General features: G+C 50.0%; 1 protein-coding gene across 2 annotated transcripts in view; it reads right to left on the bottom strand.

Annotated features, from left to right (window-relative positions):
* Positions 1-735: 735 nt before the first annotated feature.
* The window catches only part of ACCS (1-aminocyclopropane-1-carboxylate synthase homolog (inactive)), a 15,378-nt gene continuing 2,971 nt past the window's right edge, over positions 736-13,142 (bottom strand). The window contains exons 3-15 of one of the 2 annotated variants that reach the window (XM_011356852.2): positions 13,044-13,103; positions 11,121-11,191; positions 9,904-9,973; positions 9,384-9,450; positions 7,294-7,391; positions 6,709-6,786; positions 5,859-5,959; positions 5,100-5,189; positions 3,610-3,655; positions 3,355-3,496; positions 1,662-1,804; positions 1,402-1,555; positions 736-1,263 (exon numbers count right to left, since the gene is read on the bottom strand). In XM_011356852.2, the coding sequence (XP_011355154.1) occupies positions 1,175-1,263; positions 1,402-1,555; positions 1,662-1,804; positions 3,355-3,496; positions 3,610-3,655; positions 5,100-5,189; positions 5,859-5,959; positions 6,709-6,786; positions 7,294-7,391; positions 9,384-9,450; positions 9,904-9,973; positions 11,121-11,191; positions 13,044-13,103 (1,209 nt within the window). In that variant the 3' untranslated portion in view covers positions 736-1,174. The remainder of the gene's footprint in view (positions 1,264-1,401; positions 1,556-1,661; positions 1,805-3,354; positions 3,497-3,609; positions 3,656-5,099; positions 5,190-5,858; positions 5,960-6,708; positions 6,787-7,293; positions 7,392-9,383; positions 9,451-9,903; positions 9,974-11,120; positions 11,192-13,043; positions 13,104-13,142) is intronic. The other variant, XM_023528694.1, reaches the window with a different exon arrangement.

Below are 13,142 nucleotides of genomic sequence, written 5' to 3'. Positions count from 1 at the left end.
CTTTGATTCCTGGCTCTGATACATTTTAGTTATGTGACTTTGAGACTATCATTCCGTTTCGTTGAGACTCAGTTTCCTCATCTCCAAAAGGAGGGATAATAATGTCAGCTTCCCAGAGTTGTTGAGTTAGAAATAATACATGTAATTAACCCAGCCTAGCATCTGGCACATAGATGGCATTCAAGAAAAGACAGGGAAGAGGAATGAATGGATGAAAGGCAGAAAGAAAAAGGAAAACAAATTCTAAACCAAACAACATGGTTAATAGAAAGGAAACACCGATTCCACAGTCACTTAAAAGAGGAACAAGGAAAGAGACAGGAGTGTCAGCACCAGAGAAGGGTCTTTAACAGATGGCTTTAAGGTCAGATCAGAAAGCATCTTGGAGTCTGAACTAAAGCACCCCTGGGAATGCGGTGGGCAGCCTTTTGCATTCTTAGGATAGAAAGGCCAGCCTGGGTCAGCTGGTCTCCACAGCAGCCTCGGTTCAGGGTCCAGCCCCATATCTTCCCCCCACAGTCATGACTAAGTCACTCTGGTTTGGGATCATCAGTGAAGGTGGCTTCTTCCCAGGAAAGAAGAGGAAGAAGAGCATCTCAGAGTCAGAGGAGCCCTTCCTGACTCTCACATGGTCTTGTTCGCCTGTCTCAGGCCCCAGGTAGGTGTGATTAGGCCCACACATCCGAAGTGTGTAGAACACAATGTGAATATGTAGAATTAACTCCTTTCTCCTGGTAGTTTGGAAATTATCACTCTTTTTTATTTGGGGGGCATACTTCCTCATATGCGTTGTTCCTTAGACTTGTTTCCCTGGCAGCAAAGGAGGAAGAACAAAAGTGCCACTAAAGAGGAGGCACAGGTTGTTTGTTTTCATGTCCGCAGGGGGCTGAGGGCCGTCACGACTCCTCCTTTCTGTAAATCACTCATAACAGAGGCTTCTGGTTTCTCCCAGTTTTGTTTAATAGAGGGGGAGGGGAATGGTCAGGTCGAGCCACAACTTAAGGAGTCTCCCAGTCCCACCAAAAGAAGCAAGGAACAAACCATTCTTCTTCACGGGCGAGGCAATCTTCCTGGCAAATGGCTCATTCATAGTCAGTCTTTGCAGCTCTGAAGACCCAAGTCGGCAGTGGCTGCCAGGCCCAGCGGCCACGAGGCAATGACCAGCTCACCTGTGCTAGCCTCTGGGCTCTTGGGTCTGACAGGAAAAGGGGTCTTCTGCCTTCTGGGATTGGCTCTCAAGCACCTGCCGGACCCTCTGCATCCCTGGGAAGGGGAAGTGAGGGCCCTGTCAGCACTGCTGGCTTGTTGGGTAGGGATGAACAAGCTGAGGTGGCTGAGGCCACACGTGGGGCCAGAAGGAAGGGGACAGCAAGGAGGGGGCTGGGAAGGCAGACTGCTCACCCAAGCGAAGCCGGTGGGCCTTGTCTGAGAAGATCAGGCGGAACCACCCGGGCTCTTTACACTCAAAGGCCTTGCCGGCTGACAGCAGCACCTTGTTGTCCAAAAACTTGCGCCAAAGCAGCATTTCCCCCTCAAAGGTGAGCTCAGGCAGATACTGGGAGGGTAGAAGGGACTCAGGATGCTGAGGAAGATGCCCTTGTTCCTCACCTGCTGGAGGGAGGCTTAAACTCCCTCCCCATCTGCAGCTCCACCTGTGTTACCTTCCTCAAATCAACCCAGATGAAGAAGCCTGCCCCACGGCTCAGGAAAGGGATCCCCAGGGCCCTGAGCTCTCCAGAGACATAGGCGTGGGCGGCCTTGAGCCGGGCGTGGTTCTCTGGCAGGTACACCTGGTTGATCCAGTCTGTTTGGGTGAAAGAGAAGCCCAAAGATAAGTCTCTCATCAACCTTGCACTCTGCCCTGTGAGTCCCAAATGCTGAAAAGAAAAAGGCCATGAGCTGCCAAGACCCGGTGAGCCCCTCCTCTAAGCAGTTGACTGAGGGGCAATGGGAATATTCAGTATTGGGTATAAAGCACCTTAAATCTGATACTTGACCTTGACAGCTCCAGGTCCTGCAGACAAAATCCCTTAGGAGGCAGACCCTAACCAAAGGCTAATCCACTCACAAAGCGATGCTTCCCAGTCACACAGACCTCAGGTGGCCACTGATGAGATGTGAGGCCTTAGGCAACTTCACCTCCCTGATTTTCCTTTTTTTATTAACTTCTTTTCTTTGGGGGTGGAGGGAGGGCATCAAGTTCCATGAATTTTAACACCTATAGATTTGTTTAACCACCACCACAGGGAGGATACTGAACAGTTCCCTCTCCCCAAAGAACAACCTCGTGCTCTCTGTTTATAGTCCCATCATCCCCTTCTCCACAACGACTGGTCTGTTCCCCATCACTTTTCCAGAATGTCATAAAAGTGGAACTGTACAGTAATGGTGTAGTTAAGGCTGACTTCCTCCACGCAGCCTAATACCTTTGAGATTAGTCCATGTGTCGTGGATTTTATTGCAGGGTAGCACCCCGCTGTGTGGATGTGCCACTGTTTGCTTCTCCATTTATCTGTGGAAGGACATTTGGGTTATTTCCAGTTTGGGTGATGGTGAATAGAGCAGCTATGAACACTCACATAGAGGATTTTGTGTGACCATAAGGGGAAATATCGAGGAGTGGCACTGCTGGGCCATTTAGTGTGTGCTTAACTTTATACATTCCCGCCAGTAGTGCAGGAGCGTTCCAGCTGCTCTGCATCCTTGCCAACACTTGATGCTGTTACTATTTTAAAAGTTTTTGCTATTACAGCAGGTATGCAGTATTTGGTCCTCATTTTCCTCATAAATAAAAACAATGGGGAAAATACAGGAATACCTACTTCCTAGGATTCTGGAGAGGGACAAATGAAATGATGCATTGAGAACATCTGGCAGGGCTCAACAAAGGGTGGCAATTACAGGTCCCCTTTGCTATCTAAACTTGCTATCCGAACCTGGGAACAGAATAGATCTGCATAAAGAGAGTGTTCCATTAGAACATTTTTCCTTAGTAGCATCTGCTCTTTTTTAAGTATTCAGAGCTAATAATAAGGAGTTCGCACTGACCCATGCCTATTATATGCCAGGTACAATTCTAAATGAATTACAAATCACAGTTATTAACCCTACAAGACAGGTACCGTTACGATCCCTGTTTGACAGATGAGGAAACTGAGGCTCGGGGAAGTGAAGGGATGTGCCATGCAGCCAGGATGTAACTGAGTTGGGTATGAACTTGGCCTGGGCCCATGGCTGGAACTCTCAGATACCACCCTAAATTCTTCTTGTGCTTGAAGCATCCTTGATCCCTGGCCAGTCCCAGACTGACTACGACCCTCCCGGATTCTCAGGTGACCAGGCCCAGGCAGTCACCGTGGTCCCGGAGCAGCTGTGCCATCTGGTACTGGACCAGGCCACTGAGGCCGTGATAGCGGCAGAGGGAAGCCACTGCAGTGGCCACTTCCTGGTTTTCCGTGTACAGCGTGCCGAAGCGGAGCCCGGACATCCCGAAGTCCTGCAGGAGAGAGGCACCCAAGGGGGTGGCCAGCCCTCCACGGAGGGAGCCAGTACCACCCATCTCTCTGCCCTCCACCTCCCCGCCACCCTCGAGGCCAGCCAGGAACCCACCTTGCTGGTGGACCACATCATGTGGGTCCTCTGGGGGTCAGGCAGCCTGCAGAGAGCACGACGTAGAAACAGAGGCGACAGACTCGCAGGAGCCCACCCGTTTGGTTGAACGGTTGAATCTGGTTCTGGGTCAAGCCCTGGTTTCACCTCTTGAATCACCAATTCCCACACATTCTTTAGAGCAAGAGTCAGCAAAGTATAGCCTGCAGGCCAATGCGGCCTGCTGCCTGTTTTTGTAAATAAACACTGCCACACTTTCATGTACATACTGTCTATGCTGCTTTGGTGCCACAATGACAGAGAGACCATATGGCCTGTGAAGCCTAAAATATGTGCCATTGGATCTTAAAATATTTGATTTAGAGCATAGCTCAAGTGACCTCTGACCACCTCCCAGTGGACCAGGCCAACCAGGTACCCAGAAAACAGCAAAGGCCAGATTCCCACCCACTTTTCCAGGAATCCTCCTTGGAGCTCTCAGAAACCCCACAGAACAATTGGAAAACCACTGATATGGCCCAACTCTCTCATCTTCTCATTAGGGGCTCTGAGGACAGTGGGATCAGCTGGATGGAAGAGAAATCACCCTCGGGGAGGCCATGTCCTATGGGCAGAGCCACAGAGGGGCCAGGGTACCAGCCGATCCTCTCCTGGCTCCCTAAGAAACTTCTCTTTTTAGCACTTAAAGCAAATGACTATCTGTATATTTAGCTGCTAAAATGCCCTTTTTTTTTTCTGGCTAGAAATAAAAGTTCCACATAGAAAGGGCCTATGTCTTCCTTGTTCATCGTTGTATCCCCAGCCTCTCGCAGTGTCTGGCTCAGAGTAGAGGACAAGTCACTACTTCCGTGTGTCTCACTTTTCTAATCCAGAAGTGAAGGGGAGCAAGAGCCCATGCTTCATGTACTTGGCAGATCTTTGGGAGGGTTACCTGAGAGGAAGGACTTAGCAGGGCTGAAAGGGTTGTTGGGAGATTATGTGAGATAGAGCATTAGAATCTCTGAACGCCAGATTCACACTTTATAGATGACCTGGTCCAGGTGTTTCTGAAGGTGTTTTGACCAGATTCTTGGCTCAAACTAATTCTAATAAAAAAGCCCAAATAGCCGGAAGTGTGTGGCACATGCAAGGGGCTCCGGAATATTTGCTGAATGAGTGAGTGAATGAATAAATGAAATAATGAAGCCGGAGCTACTAGAGAGATGAAGAAAACAGCAAAGGCCAGATTCCCACCCACTTTTCCAGGAATCCTCCTTGGAGCTCTCAGAAACCCCACAGAACAATTGGAAAAACCACTGATATGGCCCAACTCTCTCATCTTCTCATCAGGGGCTCTGAGGACAGTGGGATCAGCTGGATGGAAGAGAAATCACCCTCGGGGAGGCCATGTCCTATGGGCAGAGCCACAGAGGGGCTAGGGTACCATGGGTGGAGTCGGGGCGGTGGTGGGGGGGGTGGTGGCAACGTCAGCTCTGGTGGGGCAGCCTCACCTTTCCAGGCCTAGGACGCTGTGATGCCTAACTGACTCCTCAAACACGGACAGCATGTAGATCTCATCCACCAACACGTGCAGCTCATGCCTGGGCGGGTGGGTGGGGGCAGGTGGCAGGGAGGAGAGAGCTTGGTTTACAGGCCAGAAAACCACCACCCCACCCCCTGCTGAGGAGGGTCAGTGAATCAGAAATCCAGAGGAGCCAGGTCTAGCGCAGGGTTACCAAACTTGTTTTATCCAAGAACAATCTGGATATTTGACTATATTTTTCAAATACACAGAAAGCTACACACACAAAGCAGATGACAGTGGAGCTCTTAAAGCCCGGTGGGGGAGAAGCGGGGGCCCCCAGGCACCCCATGGAGACAAGGCACAATTAAGTGCGAGACAGCTAAATACAAACAGACCCAGGTTCAAGTCTGGCTCCACCCCTCACTCTAAGGCTGAGTAAACTGAGGGTAATAGCGGTATGCGTGCCAAACAGGGCCGTTGGGAGGATTATGTGAGATGGAGCATGAGAGGTACTTAGCAGGGTGCCTGGCCCCTAGAGTGTGCAATACACGATAGCTGTTGTTACAAAAAGAAAGAAAGAGAGAACTAGCATTTCACAAACCGCTACCTCCCCACTGCACTGCCAAGAGGGGGTCAAAGAAGGTGGGAGCCACAGTGGAGAAAACAGGGTGAAAGGACGTGCCCCAAAGCCCGCGTCAGAACCTTGACCTGCCAAATGCTCTGTAGGGTGTGTGCGGTGTCTCACCTCTTGGCAAATTCCAGGTACTCCTGCAGCTCTCTTGGGGAATAGATGTCACCCAGAGGGTTCCAGGGGTTGACGAGGATGAGACCTTTGACCTTCACACCCTGAAACAGTCAGTGGGGCAGGAGAAGACCCTCAGCTCTTCCGGAAGGCGAGAACCACATGGTCCCACAGGACAGGTTTGGTCACTGGGCAGGCTCCGAGGAAAATGTGATGGGACCCTAGTCACCACCCAAGATGGAGCAAACAAGGGTAGAAAACCACACCTGCAGCAGAGAAAAAGCCCGGAGAGAAACACGCCCAAATGCCAGCAGGGGTTGCCTTTGTAGGTAGAATTATGGGTAGGGGTATGCACATTTAAGATTCCCACAGTGAGCATGTAATGACTATGATAAAATAAAATTAAAAAAAAAAAATTGACAGATTTTTGAAAAGTAGACTGGAAAGGAACCACTGGAGGACTACTGCTCCCTGTCTTTCTTCAGGGGGCCTCAGATCCCCTCAGAGTGAGAGGGTCTACCTCCTCAAATCACCAGGGAGATTGTTGAACTACAGGCTTTTAAGCTCCACCCTTGACCTGCTAAATCAGAATCAGGCGGAGTTGGGGAGGGTCGTATTTTTAATCCATTTCCCCAGTTGGTTCTTTGTACACTGAGGTCTCAGAGTCCTCCCCTAGTGGGAAGCCCCTCTATCTAAGCCCCTATGCTCTGTAGGGTGTGTGCGGTGTCTCACCTCAGAATGCCCCAGAATGGTCCTGTGTCTACCCTTAGCCCCATCACAGAGTGCCAGCCCTACCCTGTGCCCTGCTTGGACCCACCCACTCCCGGCTTTGGATTTGATTTGATCCCCAGACCTCAGAATTAGCTCCTTGCAGGGCCTTCTCCAGCTTCTTCACTGTGAGCTGGAAGGGGCGTGTGCCTAGCTCAGTGACCTGGAAAAAGATCCACAGCCAAATTTAGTGATCCCTCCAAAAAACCTAAACTCTGGGGGCCTCTCCATCCCCCTTGGAACAGTCTCTGGAAAAAATACAGGTGGATCCCACCCTTCTCACCACCAGCCACCCCCACCCCAGCATATCAGGGACACCCTTATCACTCAGGTTTCAGGAAGAGGCCCCAGAGGTCCTCTGATTGAGGTCCAAGGACTTCCATGTTGAGGTCTGCTCTGCCCCATCCTTACCCCACCATTTCGGTGTGGCCTCTCTAGGGCTTCCCTTGGCTTCTACATCAACCTCAGAGATCTCAGCGCTGGGAGATGGGGAGCCCCAGGGGAACCCAAGCACGGGCCATGGGTAGCAGAAGCCTCCACTCCCCTTTCAGCCATAACCCCTGAGCCCTCAGCATGGACTTCATCCCATGTCCATCCTCAAATTCAGATTCAGGAAAGTCTCGGCCTGCAGGAAAGTCAAGGTCCTACCTGGGGTTCCAGGAACTCTTACCTCACTGTCCAGAGAGACACAGACCAGTTGGACGTTGCCATAGAGATACACATGCTGCTTGATGCTTCCATAGTAAGGGGCAGGGATCAGAAAAGCCTCTGGGGACAGGAGTGGACCTGTCACCCTGTGGCTGGAATGCCCAGACACCCTGGCCTCTGGCCCCATGCCTCTCCAAGCCTTCAACGATCCTGGGGAACATTTAGGGAATACTCCCTCTCTCAACTCCCAAAACTCTTTCAAAAAAGCTTGGATCTACCAAGATCAGTCCCTTTTCTAATAATTAGTGGCTAACACTCATCAAACACTTACTACCTGCTGGGAATACTGCTAAACATTTATTTGCATTTTATCTCACTTAATCCTCATGATCACTCTGCTAAGTTAAGTGCTATTATCATTTTTACTGGTGAAGAAACTAAAGCTTTGAGGATCTCGCTGAGGCACTTGACATGCGCAGTCACCCCAAGGAGACTCGGATCCATGAGTTGAAGCTGTAGGGTGATGATCTGGGCTCAAGAAGTGGAAAAACTTGACAGCATACAGAACTGCCCAGAGATAGAATATGCAGCTTCAGGAGGAGTGGTTTCTCCACGCCTGGGGCCTTCAGCCAAAAGGCTGAGACTGTTTGGTGGGGAGGGGACAACTGCAGAGCCCCTAGCTGTGGAAGGGGGCTGCTGAGATGACTGAAAGCTCTTCTCTGACACAGAGCTGAAGGCATTTATCCACTTCTGAAGAGGACGCATCATCGGTCAAGCTGCTCTCCCTTCCCAGCCTCTCTTTAGCACAGTCCACCCCGTTGCAGCTCTGGAAGGGGCGGACTTTATTCTACGTGTTCCCCTCCCCAGCCAGAGAGACTGGGCCAGAGGTAGACAGATGACCCAAGGGAGCTAATCCATTGGCTGGCCAGAAACCCAACACGTTCTCTCTCTCAAGTCTTTGCTCTAAGAAGCTGCAGACACTTGTGAGAGGAGAATGTGCACATGAATGGAAAGGTCACGTGGATTCGGGGCTGGGCGGGCACCACGGGGCCACACCAGAGCCGAGGAAGGTCCGGAGAAAGCCCTGCATCAAAAAAGGGGCAGGGAGACTGCGTACCCCAGTGACAGACAAAGCGTGACGCCAATCCCGTCCTTGAGCGTTCTAGAACAAGTAGGAACGTGCCTGTTATATCCTGGCAATGAGTCTTCTTTCTGTGGTTCAAATCCTGGTTACTACCTCTCTCTGTGTGTGATTCTGACAAGTTACTTAACCCCCTGTGCCTTCATTTCCTCATCTTTTAAATGGGGATAACCACAAAACCCATGAGGTATCACATGGGTTGTTGTGAGGATTAAATGACAGACTAAGTGTAAAGCCTTAGGCCAGTGCCTAGAATGTAGTACGTGGTCAATAAGTGTTACTAATATTATCATTATTAATTAAGCTAGCGTGTGGGCCTCTATTCCTGGCAATTAATAACTGCTGAACACAACAACAGTCGATGTGTTCTCCATGTAACTATGGCTCTTGTAGCAGGTATTCTGGCTGCCTACTCAGCAGCCGTTCCAATTTTCTTCCTTGCTAAGAGAGCACCATATTTTCCAGATATGACCAGCAATAAGTCCAGGGAAGGTGGGCCTTCCTCCAGCCCGGGGGATAAACCAAGTTTGGTTGTAACCAAACACGATTCTCTTCCCCTTTGTGAGTCAGTTCTGGGCATTAAGATGCAAGAGGAGCTCAGCTGGGACTCTTCTGGGAAGAATATCCCCATTTCTCCCTCCGGATAAAACAGAGGCAGGCAAGGCACAACCTCCCTTCCTTCCTGCTTTAGGACATGCTGCTACATGAGGATGTGACAGCCATTTGTGAGCATGAGGGAAGGCCAAGGTCATCATAGAGAGACAGTCCAGAACCCTGGCGTCACACTGACTTCACCTGGAACTGTTGATCCCTGGGTGTCTTGTCAAGCCACTTATTTAAGCCCCCCTGTAGGCTAGTAGACTATTAAGGCCAAAAGCATTCTGATGCAGCCCTTGAGGACAGGTAGCTGGGGGCACTGCAGGCATAGGGACAGCTCCCACTGCCGAGCGGGCGGGCCGTCATCCACTTACCCCCCATCTCACACAGCACGGTGGCCAGAGCAGAGAAGAGAGAGGCACAGCCATTCAGAACAACCACCTGAGGGTGACGCATCGATGAGACAAAGATGAATCTGTTTAAGGAAGGATCAAGAACCTGCAGCCTCTGTCCCAGGATGACATGGAGGGAGAGAGCCAGGTTGCAACTCAGTGCCCTCTGGGGCTCTGTCACAACAAAGCCACAGACGCCTCCTGACTAACAGTCAAGTTCATTCATGTGGCTCATTCGTGGGGATCCTGCTCTAGATCAACTGAGCAAAGAGGAGGGAGCTGCTCACTCAGAGAGTCTTGCGCGAAGGCATGGAGGCGAAGAGGGGCCACAGCACAAAGTGGGGCAGAAATTATACCCAAACTTTAAGTATCTTGGATTCCACTTGGAACAAATCGAAACTAAGTGAAAGGCTGGTCCCAGCCTCACCTCACCGCTGGCCAGCCAAAAGCTGGGGAAGGGAGCAGAAGAACAGGAAAAAGCAGAGGACGGGGGGCTACTCACATTCTCTGGTTTAAGGGGTGAAGGGCTCTTGCAGTAGAAAGACAGGAACCTGGCTACTTCCTCCCTGAGGCTGCAGATAAGACAGATGGGCAGTGCTTGTCAGAGGGTCTTCAACCCACAGTACATCCCGAAGCTCCTCTGGCAGCTGCCATTACCCTTTCCCGTTTCCCAAGAGGGCAGTGTGATGGATATTTGCCTCCACTCCTTGGCACCCGCCCCCTCCCCCCTGCTCCAGCCCAGACACTACTCACAGGCACAGAAACTTCCATTCTCAGTAGTTCTAGGACGGCCGACCCCACCCAACCATCAGCCTTTGAGGATATCAAAGGCAACACTCTTTATGTAGATCCAGCTAATAATAATAACGAATAGTATTACTATAACTATTATCATAGTTATTATTGCTAATATTTATTGAGCATTTACCTTATACAGGTTTTATTTGGAGAATTTCATTCATTTAATCTTCATAACAACCCTATGATACAACTACTATTATTATTATTAGTTTTACAGACAAAGGAACTGAGATCTGTAGGAATCAGGTCACTTTCTGTTAGCGGTATGTACGGTCCACACTCAAGCCCAGCGGTCTCACTCAAGGGCCCACCATCCTAATTACTATAAGAACCCGTGCTTTGGAATCAAGACCTACTCGGTCACTAAGCCCTTAGGACAGCATTTGATCCCTGGTAAGTGCTCAATAAGCACAAACTCTTTCTAGCGTCATTTACCATCTCCCATCTTACTTGTAGGAGAAGGCTCCCGCCAGCTCCCCTTAAGCTGAATCTGGCTCTCTAAAGCTACTGAGAAAATGGGAACAAAGACACGTCACCTGAAGACCCTCCCCATGCCTCAGACCCAGAGAAACCAAGTTAGTGAGCTCCTGAGCTCAGGTGGGAATTGGGGCGGAGAGGCGCCAGTTCTGTGCAGATGCTCTAGGGGACCCCATGATTGCCAGCCAGATGTCCAGGACTAGAGCAGGTTTCTCGGCCTGCTACTATTGACATTTGGAGCCTGATAATTCTTTGTTGCGTGGGGCCATCCTGAGCATCGTAGGAGGTTTAGCATCGCCCCTTGCTTCTACCCAACGAATGCCAGTAGCACCTCCCCTCCCAATGATAACAATCGAAAATGTCTCCAGATATTGCTATATGTCCCCTGGGGAGCAAAACCACCCTGGGGTTGAGAACCACGGGCCTCCAGCAACTACTTACAATAAATGTCCCCTCCAGTCAGGGTACTGCAGCAGAGACGGCTCCACCCGCAGCATGTCACTCTGACTCAGCTGGGGGCAGAGGGAAGAGCAGGACGAAGGGTCACACACCCTCACGTTGGGGGCCAGCACTGCCACCCACATCCACCTGGAACCGGGGCCTCTAAAGCCAAGGGCTTGGTCTCCCCATCAAAGAAACTGTGAGAATGGGACAGTATTCTCATGCCCATTTTGCTGATGAGGAAACAGAGACTCAAAAAAGTGAGGTGACTCAGCCAAGGTCACAGAGCTAGCAAGCAGCAGTGCTGAGACAACACCCAGGATTTTTGACTCCTAGTCCAATGCTCTTTATACCATCCTGCCATCTAAAAAAACAGAGGAGTGGATTTGCAGAGGCAGTGCTGGGAGATGGTGCTACTCGGCTCCTTCACGGGGTGACAGGAAGAGGCCCCAGAATTGGGTGCCATCACCTTAGTCCTTGCTCCAACTTCTAGAGGGACTCAGGCCACTGTCTTCTTGCAGGCTCAGCTCAACCTCACACTTTGGAAAATGTGGCCCTCTCTAGACCAGCCCCACCCTGACCAGGTGCTGAGTTAGTGACTCCCAGGTCAACACGCATACAATACCAAGGAAAGGTAGGGGACTTGGGCAGTGGAACCAAAGGAAGAGAGGTACTTAGCCACAAGTATAAACCGCAGCCTTTCCCTTTCTCCTTCATCCCCTAGAGCTACACTGTCCTATATGAAAGTCATTAGCCACATTAACTATTAAACACTTGGTATGTGGCTAGCGAACTGAGACACACTGGCTATTAAAGACTTGATCTGAGAAAAGGATGTAAATATCTCATTGATAATTTTTTATATTGATTCCATGTTGAAATGGTCATATTTTAAATATACTAGGCTAAATATATTATTAAAATGAATTTTGCCAGTTTCTTTTTACTTATTTAATAGAACATTTAAAATTATATACGTGGCTCACATTTTATTTCTATTGGAAAGTGCTGAGCCACCTGGGCGGGGAGCTGGCTGTGGGTAGCAAGCCCCCTTCCTATACCCCTCTCCTCTTAGGGGCTGGATTTGTTGCCTTTGGACATTTCCCTTTAGGTTAAGCATCACTCTCAATCCCCAACTCTGACTCCTAGGCCTCGGGAGACACATTTATCAGGTGTTTCCACTGATTTGCTACAGATGGCTTGCACCAGCTCAATAAATCTGATTATTACATTTTCAGAAATTTTGCAAGCTTTTGTGAAGGCAGTGTTAAAAACAGCCATTTGAAATACTAAATTCTACCAATTATATATAAATTACATAAGTAAATTATGTTAAAAACAAAGGTAGTAAGTATGGAAACAAGAGCGCTCCTAATTATGTTTCCAAATTTTACTATCACCTGTGCTCTTGAGGTTATTTCTGTGTGTCTGGAAGGGCGACACTGTACAAGCGTGCCACTGTGCACACTATGTATGCAACCATGCCTCTCCTCCTAACTCTGCATGCAGTGATGTCACATTGGTAGCTTGAAAATGGCCATATTGGCCATTTACACTAGGAATATTTACACTACGAGAACTAGCAAAAGCTACAAATCAGTGTTGCACCCCGAGCCAGTTGTTCGATACTGACTGTACGCCACTGAGTGTTTCCCCTGAAAGCAGGGACCCAGCTGGCTGGAGGGACTGAGTGAAGGGAAGAGCCTGAAGAAATGAAGAAACAGGATCAGGGTAGGGAAGTGACCAGCCCAAGACCACATAGAAAGTTGCCCCGAAGGCAGATCTAGAACCTGGACTCCTGACTCCCAGGCCAGGGCTGCTGAGGCAAGCAAGAGGCTCTTGTGGGGGAAGCATCCCAGGGAGTCCGAGAGAAGACAAACCCCTGGAGCTGGTGATGTCACCCAGAGGGGCACCGGGGCTTACCCGCCAGGACAGAAGGTCAAAGCAGAGCTTGTTCTCACTGGTACCCAAGTTAATGGTGCCCTGGAGAGGAGAGGTACAGAGGCAGCGTGAGCATGGCAG

The sequence above is a fragment of the Pteropus vampyrus genome, unplaced genomic scaffold, assembly GCF_000151845.1.
Source record: "Pteropus vampyrus isolate Shadow unplaced genomic scaffold, Pvam_2.0 Scaffold31, whole genome shotgun sequence".
In the NCBI taxonomy this organism is placed as follows: Eukaryota; Metazoa; Chordata; class Mammalia; order Chiroptera; family Pteropodidae; genus Pteropus; species Pteropus vampyrus.
The sequence above is the reverse complement of the archived record's forward strand: the minus strand, read 5'-3'. Positions and strand labels throughout refer to the sequence as shown.